The following is a 23222-nucleotide window of genomic DNA, read 5'->3' on the forward strand; positions in this document are numbered from 1 at the left end:
TTACCAGGTTTTTCCTTGTCCTTATCCTTGCCTAAGTCGTCAACCGAAGGTCTAATTAATGTCGCCATAAGACGAAGGATTTATGATTCGTCCAGGTAGCCCCCCACCCACCATGGAGCCACATTTAGAGGACAGTGTTATCCCATACAGGGCTGCCCTAGGGGTACCACACAGATATACACCCCACCCTCAGTGCTTAAGGCGTCATGATGTCCGTCGAGATCAGACCCAGCACTAAGAGCAGGGTTTGACATATAAACTTTCCCCTCGCTCGACCACGTTAGGTACTCGAGTTCTACGGGTGAGGTGGCATGCCAACCATCCTCACCCTCCACCAAATCCAATGAGTAAGTCCAAATCATGTCCAAAACCAATCCAAAAGTCATCAACATAAAATCTGTACCTTATAGGGGGAGGAAGCAGAAGGATGGAAAGTTTTAGTAAAAGGAAAAGAGCTGACTTATTTAGTTGGATCAACAGCTGGGCACCAAGGCCCAGCGAGAAAGTAATTCCTTGATCTTAAATAATAACGTAACAGTCATATTTCACATTCAAGAATAAAATAGATTTAGTAATATACGTAATGTCGAAATAATCGATGATTCCCATCTGAATTACAAGGATTCTGTAGTTCAAGTGGGAAAGCGTAAGTTTCTTTCAAAGAACGGCGAAGCGACGCTTCATTCCTGCGCAGAACCCTGATCCGAGGAAGTACTGTAAAATTTGTGTGTCTCTCAATTCTCCGACTCCCAGCCATCGCCATGCTAGGTCGAATTCCGTCTTAACAGTAAGTTAACTTTATCCACGTATACATGTGCCATCCCTGCGATGAGGGACTCGATTTATGAAGCAAATGAAAGCTGCCAGTGCAAGGTTGTTATTTGTTTGTGATATTGAGTCTATGGGTCTCGTATTGTGCAGATTTTTCGTCCAGTTATGGACTTAGTGTTTTACCAGCACGTGACATCAAAGACCCTATGTGCTACCACATAAAAAAGCCAGAAAGTTTTCAGCTTATTTGAATTAACTAACAGAGCAGTACGAAACTGCGTGTACTGTGGAATTCTGCTAGGAACTTTAGTTTCAGTGTACTGTTAATGTATTTAAATGTTTATTTTTCGTAATAAAACTGTTTTGTTGACCAGATTTTATTGTATCTCACCCTAAGAGTTTTAGAGTGCGCGCCTCCTCAAGGCCTTGTCATCGGCCCAGAACATCTGGGCACGAATCATAAAATAAAAGTCGTAGAAATTCCCGACAATTATTATTATTATTATTATTAAGCTATGTTGGGTATGGTCAATACTTGAATTGGTAACCTCCCAGAGATGCCAGACGGCTTTGGTATCTATGGGTCAGGATGGTGGGGTTACTATTGCATCACAAAAAATATATGGCATACATACATACATGCATACATACACATACACAAACTCGACACTTTCAAAACATCCAAATTACTGACCTTAAAATCTACTTGGAACCATTTGAACTTAATTTCCAAATTTTTTTACCCTATATTTCAAAGAAACTTTATGAACCGCTCACATACAATGTTACTTCCCTCTTTAGTTAGTTGCAATAAACCTGCCAGGAGGGCGGCTTCATTGCTCTTATTTATAACCGGTAAAGGCCGGTTCCCACTTGATGAGCTGGAAGCCAAAATTGTGGCTGGCAGCCAGTCTGGCTGGCTGGAAGAACACCTGATTGGCTTGTAAGCTTGGCTTGTAAGCTTGGCTTGTAGCTTGGTTTGCAAGCCGGTTGTGGTTATGCTTGCATCTCAGTTCCCACTTGACTGTTGATGATGGTACTTCTGTGCCCAAATTGAGACAGAAGGAACTTACAAACATTGAGAAGTGGCCACTTGCTGACCCACACTTCTTTGGTAGCCGCTCCACTTTTCACTGTTTTCTTTCCTTTCTGTATTTCTTTTCGGAATCGCTCTCGTACCCCGCCTGGTTTGGTCCATTCGTCTTTGGCCTTTCCTTGATATTCGGGACACTCCTCGTCTATCTGGGCCCACATTTCAGCAATACATTTGGGCTTTTTGTGATCTGGATGCTGTTTGTCCCATATAGCAGGGAATTTTTCCACCTCTTGACATAGGTGTTCAAAGGTGTCCCAATTAACTACTACTTTTGGTCCCATTTCACTTTAAAACAATCACTGTAATAGTATGTAATTAGTTAATAACATTCAACAAGCCTAATGTGGCTGCCAGCAAAAAATGAACTGATTTATTTTTTGCTGGCTGGCACCTCAAAGGTACAAGCACAAAGCAACGAATAAAATTGTTGGCTGGGAGGCAATCGATGATCAGCTGGCAGCTAACAAAAACGAGCTGGCAGCTCAGTTTTGAGCTGCCAGCCACAATTTTGGCTTCCAGCTCATCAAGTGGGAACCGGCTCTAACCGGTATAATTAGAGTTACGATAGCCGTAATTATGATAATGGTTATCTCCTTATGAATGTAATTGTAAGATGAATTAATCTTATTTTTCATTCGGTTACGTCTTCGTCAAAATTCTTATGAACAACATTCCCATTTACCCACAAATCTACTAACTAAACATTTGACAGTCTTAGAATATACCGTCACATTATGTTTTCTACCGGCCCCCCTAAGCATATCCACTTATGCGTAGAATAGGTATAGGCATAAGACAGCAATGCCCGTTGCTACACGCCCTCCTCATCTAAGCAATGCCACTCGTTCTCTCAGCTGGATTGCTACATGACGTCAATTAACTTTAATGCTTACTTCTGTGGTCTATAAACGTAGAGTTTACCTTTGGTTTATCGTTGTTCCTTTAGGCCTACATTGTGCGATGTCATGTTTTTGTAGCAGAGATGAAAAAAAAAACGTAATATTTCTTTTTGTCTGTAGTCGATGATTACATGGTATTTGTGGGCTGTATTTAATAATAATAATAATAATAATAATAATTGAAAAAGAAACCCACAAATTCAATTTGTAACTTGTTTACTTCTAAGTATTTACATTTAGTTTTACGAGGAGTGTGGAGTAAAACTAAATGTAAATACTTAGAAGTAAACAAGTTACAAATTGAATTTGTGGGTTTCTTTAATAATAATAATAATAATAATAAGGAAGTATACAAAACCTGCGATGTTCAACTAACATAAATGAAAACAGTTTTGTAAACAGATTTATTTGTTATGCAAAAACGACAAACAGTAATAACTGATTCTATCTGCGCAAAACACGAGGTAAAATTCCATAAATAAGAGTAGTGGTATATAATATATATATATCTATCTATATATATATATATATATATCTATATATATATATATATATATATATATATCTATATATATATATATATATATATATATATATATATAATATATATATACATACACACACACACACACACACACATATATATATATATATATATATATATATATATATATATATATATATATATATATATATATGTGTGTGTGTGTGTGTGTGTGTGTGTGTGTGTGTCGATAGTATATATCGAGCCAAGAGAGAGAAAAAAGCCATAATAAAACTATACAATTAGGAGTTTCCCCTGTAATGGGAAAAATATTACTTTAGGCCTACATTGTGCGATGTCATGTTTTTGTAGCAGAGATGAAAAAAAACGTAATATTTCTTTTGTCTGTAGTCGATGATTACATGGTATTTGTGGGCTGTAGTTAATAATAATAATAAAATAATAATAATAATAATAATAATAATAATAATAATAAGGAAGTATACAAAACCTGCGATGTTCCACTAACTTAAATGAAAACAGTTTTGTAAACAGATTTATTTGTTATGCAAAAACGACAAACAGTAATAACTGATTCTATCTGCGCAAAACACGAGGTAAAATTCCATAAATAAGAGTAGTGGTGTACACACACACACACACACACACACACACACACACATATATATATATATATATATATATATATATATATATATATATATAATAATATATATGTGTGTGTGTGTGTGTGTGTGTGTGTGTGTGTGTGTGTGTCGATGTATATATCGAGCCAAGAGAGAGAGAAAAGCCATAATAAAACTATACAATTAAGTGTTTCCCCTGTAATGGGAAAAATATTACTTTAATTATTAGTGATTTATTTAGGAATTGATTTATCATCCTCCTCTAATATCTTTACACTGCTATTGTAAGTGATTGGAATTGTGAAATGTTTTCGTTTCTGTTGTGGACAAGTGCGTGGCAGTGTAGCCATTCCCTTGTTTTGTTTTTCTCTGACTCTGAGTATGGGAGCACTGCCCTGAATCTTTCGTCTGCAATTTGGTAACACTAGCAACACTTGTAAGAATCACGAATGCTTTCATGTGAAGAGGAGGTCAGCCGGTCCACCCTTTCATTTTGACTATTTTGCCAAGTTATTAATACAAATGATTATCTATCCCTTGCAAGGTAAGCTTTTAAAGTCGTGATATTACCGTTAGTTCATTATATTTGGAACAGATCATTATCATGAAAGAACAGTAGCAGACGAGAATTCAAGTGCAGAGTTGCCTGCCCAGTCAGACATGTTGCAATGCCTTAAAGAGGAAAATTTTCATTGTCGTGAAAGACACTTCACATTCATTAGTTGTCATGAAATTTTGCTGTGTTAGTTTGAGTTGTAACTTAGCGTTCGATGGGGTCGTAAAACGTTAAAAAAGTAGTTATAAGAGTTTTGTTTGTATACAGTTTTTGCAAATACCAGTGCCAAAGGGTACCACAACATGGCCCTCCTCTCTCATGGAAATTTCCACTGCCGATCATGATCTTAGACTAGGCTATACAGTAATTTAAGAAGGCCTACCCTAGACTAATCCTGTTTGAATGAGGAATTATGACTATTTTTGATAAATATAGTTAGGCTATATGTATATAAATTCATGGAAAACTAATTACATAGGACTTAGCCTGTTCCCTCATTAAACTAACCTAACTTTGTGGCCTATTGTAACCTAGTCAAAAATCAGCCATGTAAACTTTGCATAGGCTATCCTTAACGATTTTTGAAGAAGCCTAGGCTAGACTATCCTGTTAAAAGGCACCTTAGCCTAATTTTACCTCATTTTAGTAAGTTTCTCAGAAATCTTTCAGGTAGCCTTACCCATTGACATATATTGTGTGCAAGTATTTAGTAGTGTGTGGAGTAGGGTATCAAGTGATTTACACCTTATTGTAAATTAATTGATTCCAGGGTTGCTCCACGTTTGATACTTATCCTATTATGAAGGAAAAGCAATTCCCATAATCTGTAGTTGATATATTTTTTTTGAAGTCTCAATATAAACAGTTATTTTTGTTTTGTTTTAAACTACTCTTGTATTGATTTCTGGAAAATAGAAATTAAATAAAATGAATATTTCCAGGGATCTAGTCCAGGGATCTAGTCCAGAGATCTAGTCCAGGAGTTCTGAAGACTAGGTAAATTAATCAAGTCCAGGAGACTAGGCCTGGGAGAAATTTGGCATGATATAATGAGTAATAAAGAAACAAGCTGAATACCAGGAATTTTCTTCAATACCCCTAAAATGGAAATCAGCACTTCAACTGCCTCCCAGTAGGAAGACATCACCTGGCCTCATCAATAGTAAGACCCATACACACAAGGAATATCGTGTAATAGCAGGTAGGACAGGCCTACCCTATTTCCCTGGCAGCATAAACGTCAGTCTTCATACCCACCGTGTCAACAATGACACAGTACCATTCTCCGACCCGTGTCTCCTGGCAAGAAGACTGACAACAGTGCATATGTACAATAGTATTATTATCTTTGTATATGTATACTAATGTTATTCTTATTCTCGTATCTTAATGTCATGGTGAGGGAAGCCTCCTGCGACATTTGGTGGCAGCTGTGGTGTGATCTGTAGTCCAATGCTATGGATCCAGACCCACTGTGCCTATATATTATGTAGGTCACTTATAATGTTTTGTCGTATTGTATGCATTTCTTTATACAATATTGTTGATTTTTGTCTGATTAAGGTCATGACGTGTTTACATGCCTATTCATTATTTCTTTAGTGACGGATTGTATGGTATTGTCTCTTAATGTAGTTTACATTTTATTTGATTATATATGTAAGTCTTTGAAATATTGTAACAATGGCGACTGGTACTGATGAATTATATATTGATCTAATTCAATTAGAACAAGAAATACAACAGACATTACAGACATTTAAGAGCTTCACTCAATCTTCCCAGGACGTTGGGTCTCAAGTGGGAGATTTATCAAGTCAAATCAAGGACTTGGACCAGAAGTTGGTTGACACACAGGGGACAATACAACACTTAACACCCGAACATAATAACACTCAACCATCCATAATGTCTACACCACATACGTCTCACATTCCAAGTAATCCATTCTCATGTGACAACCTCAGAACCATAACAGGAACCCCACAATACATACCCCCAATACCACCTCGTACAAATACTAAGTACCCACCAGAAACCACAACTACTATCACAAGTACAGTGCCCTCAATATCCATAAATGTATCAACACCACCTAACCCTGCAGTGGTAGTACAACCTCCTACACAACCATCCACACCTATACCTAATCCATCATCAGGTAACTCTTGTCAAAACCTTCATACCAGTCAGTCAAACCCATTCATTTTGCAGCAAGGTCAACAGACTGTAACACCCAATCCTTTCCTTGGATCACAGCCTACTTATTCCTTTACTAATACCAATCCATTCTTTTATTCAGTAAACACTCCAGTAGCAATTCCTCAGAATGTACCAGTGTTAAAGCCGAAAGATGTAGCCCTTCTCAAACTTTCTGAACTCAAGGGAGTTCTTGCTGACAACAGACTTAATACTTTTTTTAGACAAGTAGAGTCATGCACTAGCTCAGACGACAGAAGAATAGAAGTGGCAATGGCCCGGGCTGAACCGGATATAGCTACTTTCTTAACAGCAGCGTTAGTAAAACAGGGTAATAATCTACCTTGGGATGAGATTAAGAAACTTATGAAGAAGCAGTTTATTGGCTCAGCCACTCTGTTACAGGCATGGCAAGAGATTACTGCCATGACTTACTATTTTGATGAACCTCCTAGTTCCTTTATTAATAAATTACAGTGTAAAATCTCAGCTTTAACTTTGAAATTCCCCAATGATCCAATTCCAATATCAGATAAATTCCTTAAGACAAAGGTTTATAAGGGATTGAATTCACAGGCCCAAGCCAAACTAGTTGATTTCTTAGCAGACCATATTCCGTTGGAAAATTTCATGACATGGGCCAAAGAAGAATATTATAGGGCTCAAGGAATGAATGGTAGTAATGGGAATAGAGTCTTGCCAATTTCAGGCACTGGGAACCCTCAGTCATCAACCCCAGTAACAGGTGTTCAACAGGGGAAAATACAAAGAAGCGAGCTAGATAATTTGAGAAAGAAGCTTGAAGAGTTAAGTAAAAAAACTGGAGAAAGTAAACATGAAGAAACAAAAGAGTAATAGTAAAAAAATACTGTGACCTTTGCAGAGTGACTGACCATAATCTGTCTGATTGTCCTCTTGATCATCCAAAGGGAGTTTGTTTTGATTGTCTCCAACAAAATAGTAGGAGAGGTCATGTAGGATGTCCAGGAAAAGTAGGTATAAAATGACTAGGGAGTCCGGCACGAGCGCCTACTATCAGTCTGGTGGTTAATGATAACATGATTGAAGCCTTAGTTGATACAGGTAGCTGTGCCAGCATAGTTAAGAAATCCTTTGTGGAAAGTTTCGGTTTGAAGCCTGCCAAGATGAGAAATTTACCAAGGTTAACGGGAGTCACCCAGGCAGTTGTACCAGTACTAGGATCTGTTTATTTAGAAGTTCATAGTGGCACTAGAGTTGTTACTCACTTGTTTTTTATTGTGCCAGACAACTTGTTAGATACAGAAATTCTATTGGGCACAGATTTGCTTGGGGTTGCTCGTCTAACATGGGATCGTATAAAGGGTATAGTAATTTGGAATAATATTACATATCATGTGCGGCTTCTTAAACTGAGACCTTCCACAAGGAGAATTAGGAATCTCAAAACTATTCAGCCATTAAGCCGTGGAGTAGATGAGATAAGATTAAAGAAAAAAATTATTCTACCTCCCTCTTATGCAGGTATTTATGCAGTGTCTGTAAATGAAATAAAAGATACAATACTCTAATATACCTCAGACTTAAAAGCCTATGGTGCTACGAAGGCTTTGTGCCTTAAAGTCACTGATAATCAGGAAGTACATATACCTCTCATAAATAGTACAAAGGGTGTAGTTAAGTTGAAAATAGGAACACTGATAGGTACTTACAATAAGATTGATGAAAGGGACATCATTTCAGTAGCTCCCACATGTCGAAAGATTGAAATTAGGAATGAGCTGATACCTGAAAGCATGCATGTTGTACCAGAACAAGGATGCACTAGAGAGAAAAAGCTGGAAAATTTGATTGCACAGCAAGATTGGTCACATTTAGATGATGAACAGCAGGCCCAGTTAAAGAATCTAGTCATGAAAAATCACCAAGTTTTCATAGTGGAGAGTGATGAAATAGGAAAATTCAAGGGAGTTCAGGGACATATTAATGTTAGTGATTCCGAACCAGTTAGGTCACCCATGTATAGATACCCTGAGAAAGCCAAGCAGCTTATTGCAAATATGTTGGAGGATATGGAAGCTAAAGATATAATTGAGCCATCCACAGCTGCATGGTTAAGTCCTATAGTCTTGGTAAGGAAACCAGATAATTCTCAAAGAATGTGCTTGGACTATCAAAAAGTCAATACCCACCTTCAAACTGACATCCATCCTTTGCCTAGGTTAGAAGAGTTAGTTGAGTCAGCATCAGGAAATCAATTTTATGCTTCATTGGACATGAAGGACGCTTATTATCAAGTAGAATTAGATGAAGATAGTAGAGATCTGACCACTTTTAGTGATGGAGTCTCCTCATATAGGTTTAAGAGGTTACCGTTTGGTTTGAGTTGCAGCCCAGCTATATTTTTGAGGGTAATAGGTAATATCTTGGCTCCGTTGCTAAAAAAGGGATACCTAAAGAATTATTTAGATGATATTGTAGTATGGGCACCCAGCTTGGAAGAATTAATTCAGAGATTAGAAGAGCTGTTCAAATTATTTAGTGAAAAGGGTATGAAGTTAAACATCAAGAAGTGTCAGTTTGCGCAAAAAGAGATAAAATTTCTTGGCCATATAATATCCAAAGAAGGATGCAAGCCTTGTCCTGACAACATAAGTGCCATCAGAGATATGAAAGCTCCTACTGATGTCAAAGAACTAGAAGATTTTTAGGAATGTGCGGATTTTATCGCAAGCACATACAAAATTTTGCTAAAATTGCTGTCCCCTTAATCAATCTTTTAAGAATGAAACAGCCATTTGCATGGACACCAGAATGTCAGTCTAGTTTTGAGCAGTTGAAACAGCTCCTTATGACAGCTCCTTTGCTCATAAAAGCAGACATGACAAGACCTTTTCAGTTATTCACAGATGCTAGTCTGAATCATGTAGGTGCAGTGCTGATGCAGGAGAGTGATGGCCTTTTGAAACCTGTTGGATACTTTTCAAAGAAATTGAAACCTGTAGAACAGAGATATTCTACTACTGATAGGGAAGCCTTGGCTATTGTGTTAGCATGTAGGCGGTTTCATCATTTTCTTTGGGGTGTTCATTTACAATCCACACAGACCATCAGCCTCTTGTGTCAGTATTCAAAAGAAAGACAAAGTCACCTAGGATGAATAGATGGATTATTGAAATGCAGGATTATCGCTTCAAAGTTGTGTATAGGCCAGGAAAGCACAATGAGGTAGCTGATCAGTTAAGTAGGCCTGTTAGGGCAATCTTTCACAATAATCAAGACAATTATCTTGGGTTGAGTAAGGAAGAATACAAGGCTAAGCAGGTAGGTGAAACAAGATGGGGTGAGTTGATTGCATACTTAAAAGGAGGAAAATTGCCTAGGAAGAAGTTTCCCAGAGCGTTCATCCATCAGTTTATGCTGTATGAAGGCTTGTTATATCTGAGTGCTGACAAGCATGACAATAGTATTCAGTTAAGACTTGTGGTACCGCAGGAGCTTAGGAAAGCTGCTTTGAAGTTTGGTCATGAGTCTGTTGTTAGTCATTTAGGGAGAAGGAAAACTATTGATGCCCTGGAGACTTATTTCTATTGGCCTTCACTTAGATCTGATGTGGTTAAGTTTGTTAAAGAATGCATTACATGTCAGGTTCATAAAGACAGTCCATCCTTACAGCAGAAATTCCAAGAACTCCCACCAGTACATAAACCCTTGGAGCGTATCAGTATTGATTTGACAGATATGATGTCTAGTGCAAATGGGTACCGTTACGTTCTTACAGTGATTGATCATTATTCACGCTTTGTGAAGTTTTACCCATTGAGGAATAAGACTACAGAAGTGGTCAGTAAGAATTTTCAGAAATATTTAAATGATTTTGGAATTCCAGGGTGTGTAATTCTTGACAATGTTGCTGAATTCACATCACAACAGTTTAGAGATCTTTGCCAAAAGCACAACATTAACACTGGTTTCATCACACCATACCATCCTGAAGGTAAAAGCATATCATAAAGAATGCATAGGACTATGAAGACCCTATTGAATGTCATGTGTCAGGGTCATCCTTATCAGTGGCCAACCTATTTAGGCGAAACCCAACGAGTCCTTAATTGTGCTGTACATGCAACAACAGGTGAACAGCCACATTATGTCTTCTTTAGCAGGAGACCTGCTAGACAAATAATAACTACATTGCCATCAATTGATGATGAAGTGAGTGATTCTGATATCGCCAAAGTTCATGAGATAATCCAAAAGACCCACTTAGAGAGGTCAAAAACATTTTTAAGTATAGCTAACCGAAAGCGAGTGAATATGAGTGTTGAAAAGAATTCACTAGTCTGGGTCAGAAATGAGACTCAAATACCTGGTACTAGTCGAAAGTTAAATGTTAAGTGGCTTGAACCCTATAGAGTGGTAGAAGTTGTGCGAGATGGATCCACTTATGTGTTGAAAAATTTGTTTGATGATACAATCGTAGAACGAGCTGCTCATAAACTAAAGCCATTCCACGGTGATGAAGAATGGTTAGTTACCATGAAAGAGCACTCTGAAAATGTGCCTGATATAGTAACTGAAGGAGTTTGTACAAGAGGTGCTAGGAATATTGTGCCTCCCTCACGTCTCATTGAAGAGATATAGACTCTGTGTGATGATGTACTGTAATTTTGTACATTTTGTGTATTCTCTTTTCATTTGTTTGAAATTGATGAAAATATAATTTTTTCTATTCGCAGGGGCCAGTAATGTGAAAACTTTAGTGTTGAAGTAATGAACAAAGGTATAATGTAGAACATTTTGTACAAGAATTCACATAGTGCCCTGGTTGGGAATGCGATTGTGGTCTTATGGGTCTTGTCTTATAGGAAATTGTCAGTTTTGCTCTTGTAGTACTGGATTGGTACATCTTAGAGGATAGAGTACACCACTTTCCAAACCCCTTTGAGATTCAAGTTTAGAGTCGTTTCTAGCCAAGAGCTTTGGTGAGTTTGATAATCATTAGGACGCCTCAATAGGAGTAAATTCTGTCTCCACATGTGGAGAACTCTTTTGTTGCAGAGTGATGTGACATCCTGTGTAAGTGGAGTCAATCCAACCTCAGTATTAGGCTAGACAAAGCTATTAGGAAAGCTGTATTTAACGCACACCTATAGGGTAGTGTCCCCATTTAGTACTCAAGTATATCCTTGTTTTATGTTGTTGCAAGAGCCTCTTTAGTCTCTAGTGTGAGATCGTTACTTGTTTCTACTGTACAAGACCTGTTTTCCACAATCGCAGACCCATCTAAGGAACTGTTTGGTTCCGTTAGGAAAAGTTGTCCTTGATATTAGAGTGGACATGAATCAATTCTTCCCCGAGGGAAAAGCATTGTAATGGGAAAAATATTACTTTAATTATTAGTGATTTATTTAGGAATTGATTCATCATCCTCCTCTAATATCTTTACACTGCAATTGTAAGTGATTGGAACTGTGAAATGTTTTCGTTTCTGTTGTGGACAAGTGCGTGGCAGTGTAGCCAGTCCCTTGTTTTGTTTTTCTCTCACTCTGAGTATGGGAGCACTGCCCTGAATCTTTCGTCTGCAATTTGGTAACACTAGCAACACATGTAAGAATCACGAATGCTTTCATGTGAGGAGGACGTCAGACGGTCCACCCTTTCATTTTGGCTATTTTGCCAAGTTATTAATACAAATGATTATCTATCCCTTGCAAGGTAAGCTTTTAAAGTCGTGATATTACCGTTAGTTCATTATATTTGGAACAGATCATTATCATGAAAGAACAGTAGCAGACGAGAATTCAAGTGCAGAGTTGCCTGCCCAGTCAAACAAGTTGCAATGCCTTAAAGAGGAAAATTTTCATTGTCGTGAAAGACACTTCACATTCATTAGTTGGCATGAAATTTTGCTGTGTTAGTTTGAGTTGTAACTTAGCGTTCGATGGGGTCGTAAAACGTTAAAAAAGTAGTTATAAGAGTTTTGTTTGTATACAGTTTTTGCAAATACCAGTGCCAAAGGGTACCACAACATGGCCCTCCTCTCTCATGGAAATTTCCACTGCCGATCATGATCTTAGACTAGGCTATACAGTAATTTAAGAAGGCCTACCCTAGACTAATCCTGTTTGAATGAGGAATTATGACTATTTTTGATAAATATAGTTAGGCTATATGTATATAAATTCATGGAAAACTAATTACATAGGACTTAGCCTGTTCCCTCATTAAACTAACCTAACTTTGTGGCCTATTGTAACCTAGTCAAAAATCAGCCATGTAAACTTTGCATAGGCTATCCTTAACGATTTTTGAAGAAGCCTAGGCTAGACTATCCTGTTAAAAGGCACCTTAGCCTAATTTTACCTCATTTTAGTAAGTTTCTCAGAAATCTTTCAGGTAGCCTTACCCATTGACATATATTGTGTGCAAATATTTAGTAGTGTGTGGAGTAGGGTATCAAGTGATTTACACCTTATTGTAAATTAATTGATTCCAGGGTTGCTCCACGTTTGATACTTATCCTATTATGAAGGAAAAGCAATTCCCATAATCTGTAGTTGATATATTTTTTTTGAAGTCTCAATATAAACAGTTATTTTTGTTTTGTTTTAACCCTTTACTGCCGACTGGACGTATTTTACGTCAACATTTTTTGTCTCTCGGGTGCCGACTGGACGTATTTTACGTCGACATAAAAAAGTTTTTAAAAAAATTTGCGGAAAAATACTTTTAGGCCTACCAGCCGAAAACTCTTGAATCACGCGCCTTGGGGGATGCTGGGAGTTCATGGATCAAGGTGTTGTTTTGTTTACAATCGTTACACAGGCGCGCAAGCGCGAATTTCTTTCTTGCCGCACTAAAAAGTATTAGTGACACATCTCTGAAATTATTTCGTCACTGACATAATTTTTGTACCATTGTAAATTAGCCGTTACATGAAGTATTATATATGAAAATGTGTGCATTTTTATGTAGAATACAACAATAAAATATTCATGATTGTAGCTTTTATCAGTTTTGAGATATTTTCATATAAATAACGATAATTGCCAAAATTTCAACCTTCGGTCAACTTTGACTCTACTGAAATGGTCGAAAAACGCAATTGTAAGCTAAAACTCTTATATTTTAGTAATATTCAATCATTTACCTTAATTTTGCAACTAATTGGAAGTCTCTAGCACAATATTTCGATATATGGTGAATTTATGAAAAAACATTTTCCTTACGTCCGCGCGGTAACTCTTCCGAAAAAAATCATACATGCGATTGTGGTAATGTTTGCACCATTTTAAAATTAGCCGTTATATAAAGTTTTATATATGGAAATGTGCGCAATTTCATTAAAAACAACCCATGGTTGTAGCTTTTATCAGTTTTGAGATATTTTCATAAATAACGATAATTGACAAAATTTCAACCTTTGGTCAACTTTGACTACCGAAATGGTCGAAAAACGCAATTGTAAGCTAAAACTCTTATATTCTAGTAATATTCAAGCATTTACCTTCATTTGGCAACAAATTGGAAGTCTAGCACAATATTTCGATTTATGGTGAATTTATGAAAAAAATAAAATTTTCTTTACGTCCGCGCAGTAACTCTTCCGAAAAAATCATACGTGCGATTGTGGTAATGTTTGCACCATTTTAAATTAGCCGTTACATAAAGTTTTATATATGAAAATGTGCGCAATTTCATGTAGAATACAACTAAAAATAATTGAAGGTTGTAGCTTTTCTCATTTTTAAAATATTTGCATAAAATCACGATAAATAGAAAAAAAAACCACGTTCGGTCAACTTTGACTCTACCGAAATGGTCGAAAAACGCAATTGTAAGCTAAAAATCTTACAGTCTAGTAATATTCAGCCATTTATCTTCATCTTGAAACCAATTTAAAGTCTCTAGCACAATATTTAGATTTATGGTGAATTTAAAAAAAATCTTTCCTTCCCTCCGCGCGCGGATTCTCCGCCACAAATCTCCGAAATGCGTACGTCCCATTCCCGGAATATTTGCTCCGTTTCATATTAGGCATTTCATAGAGTTTTATATATGAAAATGTGCGCAATTTCATGTAGAATAAAACGAAAAATATTTGAAGGTTATAGCTTTTCTTATTTCCGAAATAATTGCATATATAAATATAAAAAAAAAAAATTTGACATTCGGTCAACTTTAACTCGTCAGATATGGTCGAAAACTGCAATTGTAAGCTAATACTCTTACAATATAGTAATATTCAATCATTTGTCTTCATTTTGAAAGAAATTGGAAGTCTCTAGGACAATATTTAGATTTATGGTGAATTTTTGAAAGAAATATTTGTTTACGTCCGTGCGTTACGAATTCATGCATTATTTTGTGATAATATTTTCTGTGTTGCTTTTATCGTTTTACAATGTGTTATATACCAAAATGATCGCAATTTAGTGTAAATTACAACGAAAAAAAAGTAACTTGTTACCTTTAACCGTTTTGCGCACAGTGCGATTTGAATACAATTATATATGAAATTTTGTTTTTGCGCTATCATATATCGCATTATTTATATATGATAACGATAATTTTTTTCATTTCTGATGGTTGCATACTAAACTTCAGGCAATGACAAAAAAAGGAGCCAAAAATGAACTCTTAATCTTCAAAACTAAGCACGCTGTGATTTTTTGAAAAAAATATTTTTTCCGCTTCCGTGCTCACTCCGGCACACGGGAGACAATTTTTTTTTTTACCGCTTCGGCGTTTAAGGGTTAAACTACTCTTGTATTGATTTCTGGAAAATAAAAATTAAATAAAATGAATATTTCCAGGGATCTAGTCCAGAGATCTAGTCCAGGAGTTCTGAAGACCAGGTAAATTAATCAAGTCCAGGAGACTAGGCCTGGGAGAAATTTGGCATGATGTAATGAGTAATAAAGAAACAAGCTGAATACCAGGAATTTTCTTCAATACCCCTAAAATGGAAATCAGCACTTCAACTGCCTCCCAGTAGGAAGACATCACTTGGCCTCATCAATAGTAAGACCCATACACACAAGGAATATCATGTAATAGCAGGTAGGACAGGCCTATCCTATTTCCCAGGCAGTATAAACATCAGTCTTCATTCTCCGACCCGTGTCTTCAGGCAAGAAGACTGACAACAGTGCATATGTACAATAGTATTATTATCTTTGTATATGTATACCAATGTTATTCTTATTCTCGTATCTTAATGTCATGGTGAGGGAAAATACTGCCGTGACACCCCAACGATACGAATTCGCCTAACCACACGGACTCGACAAAATCATTCCGAAATAAATTGGTACAATTCTGCAGGCGAGGATTTTTACATTGCCACGCGTATATGCGGGCATACACACACACACACGGCGGCGGCTGATTCCTCCCTTCGCAAAATGGGTGTGATATACAGTGGCATGAAGCGGGGGGGGGGGGGGGGGGGGGGGGGGGGGGGGGGGGGGGGGGGTGGGGGGGGGGGGGGGGGGGGGGGGGGGGGGGGGGGGGGGGGGGGGGGGCGGGGGGGGGGGGGGGGGGGGGGGGGGGGGGGGGGGTGGGGTTGGGGGGGGGGGGGGGGGGGGGGGGGTAGGGCTATTCTGATTTCACGCACGTATGAACGAACGACTTGGAACCGCCAATTAGTGTCGGGTTTAATGGCCGGTCGTATTTTGGCTTCCCTGAAAGAACTTACACCGTCTGTCTGTCATTAAAAGGACTTACATTGACTGTATGGCTGTTGGTCTGTCTGTCTTTTTTTTCTGTCTTGTCATAAAACCACTTACATTGATTGCATATGTCTTACAATCTGTCTGTCTCTTTGTCTGTCTGTCATAAGAAGACTTACATTTGTCTGTCTCTTTCGTCTGTCTGTCATAAAAGGACTTACATTGACTGTATTATGCCTTACGGTCTGTGTTTTCCCAGCCAGGACTTACACTGTCTGTCTGCCTATCTGTTTGTTTGTTTGTTTGTTTTGTTTTAAACGAACTTACACTGTCTATCCGCGTCTGTCTTTAGGTCGAATGAATCTCAACCAGGGCTTTGCAATTCCTTGCATTACTGATGTTCTATTCGTCTGTGCATTCTTACGTAATGTAACAAATATAACGACGACTAATCGATATGAACAATGCTTTCTTCAGAAACCTACGCAAAATTTTCTATAATATGAAGAACTCTTTGACCGACACGTTACAAATTTATAAATACTATAAAAAAAAATTCGTTCAATCTACCTTCAAAAACATAACCCCTAACAAGCTTCATCTGAACGGAAACGTACACTCCAATCTAGAAATATATATATATATATATATATATATATATATATATTTATATATATTATATATATATACATATATATATATATATATATATATATATAGATAGACTAGATAGATGATAGATAGATAGATAGATAGATAGATAGATACACACACACGCCAAACATTCCTCGCAACAGAAGTGGATTAATGCAGGCAATCAGATCCCACCAATCGGAAATAAAATAATTAAATAAAAATATAAAAAAACCCGTGACAAATCAAGACGTTACATTAGAACTGACAGGGTTAAAATTAAGGGGGATGTCATCCCCTAAGTGAGGAACTTGCCTGAGGAGCTCAGATGTACCCAGACGATGTTTATCTAATACATGGGCTTCCAGCTCCATTGACGGACGATGTATAAACACCCATAATGACGGGACAAGACCATTTGCCTCTCTGGCAAAACACACACAGCGCGCGAGAGAGAGACGAAGGAACATAAACACGCCTTGCAGACACTGACGAACAAGCGTGTGTGTATGTGTGCGCGTGTGCAAGCATACATTTATACATGAGCAGCCTACACACACATATGACACACGCTAACATACGTACAGTACACACACACTCGTATATATGAAAGACACGCCCACCTGGTAATGAAATCTTTCTCCTGATGACTGGGTGGCTTTGTACTGAAAGCCTTGATATCTCATGAGGAATAAAGGAGGAAAATAGATGGGAATTAGACACAAGATGGTTAAAAAGCCGAGGTTGGTAATAAGTCCAAAGCACATTCTTCTACCTGGTTAGTTGTTCTTCCAAGTGAGATTCGAATGGTAGAAGAGGCAGCTCTACTTAAATGAAGTATAGTACATTATGGGTTTTCAAAGATAATGTGTTTATTGTTAAAGCTTATTATTATTATATTATTATTATTATTATTATTATTATTATTGGAGAAACAAATCCACAGTTATGTAAATGTACATATATTTCAGTTTAAAATCAGCAAAGATAGCTTTCGGGAATCTGTACGGTTCCCCTTATCAAGATTGATAAGGGGAACCGTACAGATTCCCGAAAGCTATCTTTGCTGTTTTTAAACTGAAATATATGTACATTTACATAACTGTGGATTTGTTTCTCCATTTGAAGACTCGTGCTACTATGAGGATTTTTTAATTATTATTATTATTATTATTTCTAAAGGGCATCTCATTCGTACAGAACAAAAAAATGAAAGAGGAGAAGTAAGAAAAATTAACTTCAACATATCAAGCTATGAGAAACATAAGTAACATAAGAACTTATAAATAAATGAAACAGGAGACTTCGTATGTCGCAAACCTCCGCCAAGGGTGATCAATCTACCGTCCGTCCCCCTTCCCCCCCTCAAAAGTTATTCTCCTATCTGTAAAAAAAAAAAAAAAAAAATCTGCTCACTTGTTTCCAATTACAAAATCAATTTGGAGATCCAGCAACCAAAGGGCCCCTTCTTTCCTAATGTTTACGTTCCTATATATCACCGAATCTAATAAAAGGTTTAGTCAAAATTCCCCCTTGACTTTTTTCGCATATGCTGGCTAATAAACAGACAAAAAGAGAAGAGAGCCGATAAACAAACAAACAAGAGCAAAAATATAACCTCAGTATTTCAACGAGGGAAAAAGCAAGGTCTATCGTAGACGTCAATAAAAAAAGAAAAGGAAAAAAGTGAACATATTTCCTGACACTCAAAGTCGAAGATCAGTAAAACCTACGTTGAACGTCATGCCAAGATTGAAGAGGGAGGAGGAGGAGGAGGAGGAAGAAATAAAAAAATCAAAATAAAGAACATGAAAGAATAGCAGCAAAAGAGACATATAATAGAGAAAAAGTGAATCAAATTAAAATTTCTCTCCAGGAAATAAGAGTGGGGTGGGAGGGGGGATGTATGTATGGGGGAATTAAATTGAAGGGGAAAGAGGAACCCACCAACCCCTCAAGAATTCTCCCCCTCCCTCCCCCCCTCTCTTTCACTCTGGTTCTTCGAACGAATGTTATTAAATTTTTTTTTTTAGATGGGGCATATATGACGAGGTAGGGCACGTGTGGGGCTACTGAATAAATAACACGGGGCGCTACACTTGGCCTCCCACAGCCACAATCTACGAATTCTCTCTCTCTCTCTCTCTCTCTCTCTCTCTCTCTCTCTCTCTCGTTTTGAATTCAGAATAATCTTGATTTCCCGAACTATTTCTGTATCTTTTCTGTTCTCTAAAATAGTGAGTCAACTCTCTCTCTCTCTCCGTGTATATACATTATAGTACACATATACAGAGAGAGAGAGAGAGAGAGAACTTACGTTTAACATACCACTCGTCAAGACTGGATCAAGTTTACATTAATAGATATTGTATAATTGAATTTGAGAGAGAGAGTCTCCAGAATGTTATTCGTAACGAGTCTGTCGTAATTACTCCGGAGAGATAAATCTGGGCACGGAGACTTGGGCGATGGGCACTCGTCCTGAGCAATGGCATCCTCTTCAAATTATTATTATGATTATTATGTCACATGACGCTACCTCCAGACGGGGCCAATGCCGCAACAAATTGGGTCTTGCAATCAAGAGGGCTAAATATAAATTCTCTCTCTCTCTCTCTCTCTCTCTCTCTCTCTCTCTCTCTCTCTCTCTCTCTCTCTCAATTAAGGGTTGTCTTGATACCTTCACTCTCTCTGTAGATTTCCTGTTCACTAAAATGATGAGTCAACTTTCTCTCTCTCTCTCTCTCTCTCTCTCTCTCTCTCTCTCTCTCTCTCTCTCCCGTTCACGCAACCGTAATTCTAGATTATTAATGGTCCCTGAAATAAGATTTAAACGGTTGGACTCTGCTCATGCAACGCTCTGGTTTCCAGAATTTTAATCTCTTATTTTTCTCTTTTATTTTTCAAAAAAATATATTTCGTCATAAAACGGTTTTCATAAATGCTGAGATGGCGAAATTCACCACCGATATTTACCACTGAATATTGAAGGTTGTTTTTATGTATTGTGAATGATTTTAATGCAGTCTGACAGATTGCGTAATTTATTACCAGTAATACATAAAGAACACTATTTTTTCCTATTTGCTATGTATTATGTGAATATAACTTCAGAGATGGTGTAATTGATTACTGATGTATACCTAATATAAAATGTATACCACGTCCGGTATACATGATTTAGATACATTTAGAAGATGCTGTCATTCATTGCCAATAATACACATCGAATACAAGACCTTCATATAAGCTTCATGTATGTATGTATGTTGGGCATTTAATAGAGCTAAATATAAATTTCTGGTCTCCGAGATTTCAATCCAAACTCTTTGTGACCAAAATGGGAGCTTGAGTCATTCTGAAGCAATTACACTGATTAATATGTGAGATATATCTACGACATTTCCCCTCAAAAATTATTAATAAAAGTTGGCACAACTCATTACAGGAGGACGGTAAGAACGTCTCGTGTTTGCCTTATTACCTGAGCACCACACGTAGCCTGCACAGTACTTTCATAAGTAGAATTAAAAAATAAAGAATGTCTCGTGTTTGCCTTAATACCTGAGCACCACATGTAGCCTGAACAGCACTTTTATAAGTAGAATTCAAAATTAGAAAATGAGTTAAAGTTCGTTACTTAGATTGATCATTTTTAGTAGCATTCCACACGACTTAATAATGTAGAATCAGTCCATTTAAAGAAAGGATCTTCCTTGGAATTTGTTTAAGATTAATAACTGTGCAAAAATGCCTCTTGAGCTTTACTTGACGACTTGTTTGGCTTGAAATCGAAACCAATTTACCTGAACTGGAAACTACTTTGGCAAATAATTAATAAGATTAATAGACGTTTAGCTGCACCGCTGAATTTAAGCAATATAAGACAACTTGACAAGCGAGTGCCCCAGCCGCGTATTCACACTAAAACCACTTTCCTACTTGAAAGAGATCTTTGCGATCTACTATAACCAGTTCAGGATATCTTTCTCAGCCAGCAAGCACGTACATAAAGATTATCTAAACGTGAATAAGTAACACTCCAGAAACTTCAAAGCAAAACAAAACAAAAACGTTTCTGGTACCTTTCAGAAACTTGAAGGCTGCAGAAAACGTGTGGCTTAAAATTATTCATAAAAATGGCCCAATACAAAAGAGCAACTTGAATTAAAGAGATGGAAAGTGACAATAAAAGAAAAGGAATCGCCCTACCTTTCCCTTCCCCTCCCCCTCCCCCAACACAGAGCGACCGCCCGCCGAGTACAACGAATAAAATCGGGCACCAGAGACCTCTTACGACTTTTATCTCGGGTGCCCCTAGAGCTGACAAGAGCCGCCCATCCTGAGGGGCTCGCTATGATTTCTTGCCAGTGCCCGTCCCGCCCTTGCCCGGTCGGTGCCACGTACCCTCCAGCTCTCTCTCCTCTCTCTCTCTCTCTCTCAGTGTGTGTCTCTGTATCTATCTGTCTCTCCCCTCACGAATACCTTCGTCCCGTGCCCTCCCGAAGTATATGAGAATGCCACGCTGCCCTTCGCGAAAGGAGGCACTCTTTAGGGTCGTGGCACTCTGACGTGAGTCGTGTTGTGTAGTACCTCTGTTTGTTAGACTTGTGGTTCTAATGTGACTTGGATATGGACGGTAAATATCCCATTAAGAAGGAGAGCGCGAAAGAAAAATATTCAATATATATATCTTACAGACTGTGCTTCAGTCATTGAACGAAAACAAAAAACGCTCGTCATCAGACCAACAATATTTCAGTGTTGTGTGAGACTCTGCAATAAAGAAAAAAATTGTGAATATAGTTTACAATAAACAAACTTATCTGTGGCAGCTACTGTTTTCTCGCGGTTAATATAAAACTGGTCTTCAACATAAATCTTAAGATATTCGAGATTGTGTTCGACTGAGCTGTAGAACAAAGCCGTCAGATTCGTTAAGAAAACATACTGGATGAACATGAAAGCGTGTTTGAAGGCTGTGAGACGAGATTATGCACCGTGAAATTCGTAAGTTTGATGTATATTTCATTTTTTTTAAGTCATTTTTTTTTTCGTTTAAATAGTTTTGCTCAACGCTTTAAAAAGAATAACAATGCTTCTTTTCGTATGTTTACATAGTCATGAAGTACTCTGTGTGAATATTATATTGTGACTATTTCCTCTGCAACAGAGTTATCATTTTTACCACGATAACCAATTTCTTTAATAACAAAGGAACGCCTTTTCCTTTCTCACAAAATGGGCAAAACTTTCAACACCGTAGGAATAGTTTTGTACATCATTCATTTCTAAAGAATGTATTTTATAAAACGATTGCATAGAAAGTTTCAGTCTGAATAAATACGGCTGTAAATACATGTATACACTCACACATTATTATTATTATTATTATTATTATTATTATTATTATTATTATTATTATTATTATTATTATTATTTTGTGACATACGCTTCGGGCTGATTCCGAAGTGAAAGGGAAGTCCATATAATGTACATTTCGTAAACAATGCAAAGTTAAAAAAAAACCTTTAGTATCAAATTACAATTTTAGAAACAAATACATCAGAATTAATCACAAATATTAGAGAAAAAATTATATACTCAACACATCCACTAATATTACAAATTATATCGTATATTAATCCTCCCTCTTCGACAATCATGATTTATTAACTGGTGACAAACTCCTTAAAAGGTTTTAAATTGTACACAGCTGATTTGTCCAGTGACTCACAGTCACTTAAGCCTTAGGAGGGAATTTGTCTAATCGGTGGCTGACCGACACTAGATAATTCTTAATCATCCACTCGGCTGCTGAATGCAAACCCAGGTTTACAGGTGAGCTATGCCAAATGATGGACTGTATTTTTACTTATTATTTTCGGGAATTCTAAATCGGGTTTAGCGGTTGGTTCTGTACATACTTTGTGTATTGTAAGATATAAATCAAAGTTAATAATAATAATAATATGGACTGTAGTTTTACTCATTATTTTTCGGGAATTCTAAACCGTGTTTAGCTGTTGGTTCATTATATACTTTGTGAATTGTAAAATATCAAATAAAGTTCATAATAATAATAATAATAATGCACGGACAATACATGAGACGGACTAAAGAACTAGCCAGCAATGACACATGGCAATGGCCACAGAGGGGAGAGCTCAAGAAGGAAACTGAAGGAGTGATAACAGCGGCATAAGATCAGGCCCAAAGAACCTAATATGTTCAAAGAACGATAGATGGAAATAACATCTCTCCCATATGTAGGAAGTGCA

The 23222-nt window shown here is 37.3% G+C and overlaps 2 protein-coding genes across 3 annotated transcripts in view; both read left to right on the forward strand.

The window, feature by feature from the left end:
• Positions 1 to 4333: 4333 nt before the first annotated feature.
• Positions 4334 to 15344, forward strand: LOC135206101 (uncharacterized). 2 transcript variants are annotated; one of them, XM_064237327.1, is made up of 2 exons: positions 4334 to 4441; positions 5395 to 15344. In XM_064237327.1, exon 2 carries the CDS (start codon positions 6137 to 6139, stop codon positions 7505 to 7507), a length of 1371 nt encoding a protein of 456 aa, XP_064093397.1. In that variant the 5' UTR covers positions 4334 to 4441; positions 5395 to 6136; the 3' UTR covers positions 7508 to 15344. The 2 variants fall into 2 exon arrangements, with proteins under 2 accessions (XP_064093397.1, XP_064093396.1); XM_064237326.1 differs by having other exon boundaries at positions 4350 to 4441; positions 5408 to 15344.
• Positions 15345 to 21325: 5981 nt separating this feature from the next.
• LOC135206103 (fibroblast growth factor 1-like) overlaps positions 21326 to 23222 on the forward strand; it is a 30774-nt gene continuing 28877 nt past the window's right edge. Inside the window, 1 exon segment of the mRNA XM_064237328.1 lies at positions 21326 to 21951. The gene's annotated coding sequence lies outside the window, so the exon portion shown is untranslated.

This window comes from Macrobrachium nipponense, chromosome 29, assembly GCF_015104395.2.
Source record: "Macrobrachium nipponense isolate FS-2020 chromosome 29, ASM1510439v2, whole genome shotgun sequence".
NCBI classification, from domain to species: domain Eukaryota; kingdom Metazoa; phylum Arthropoda; class Malacostraca; order Decapoda; family Palaemonidae; genus Macrobrachium; species Macrobrachium nipponense.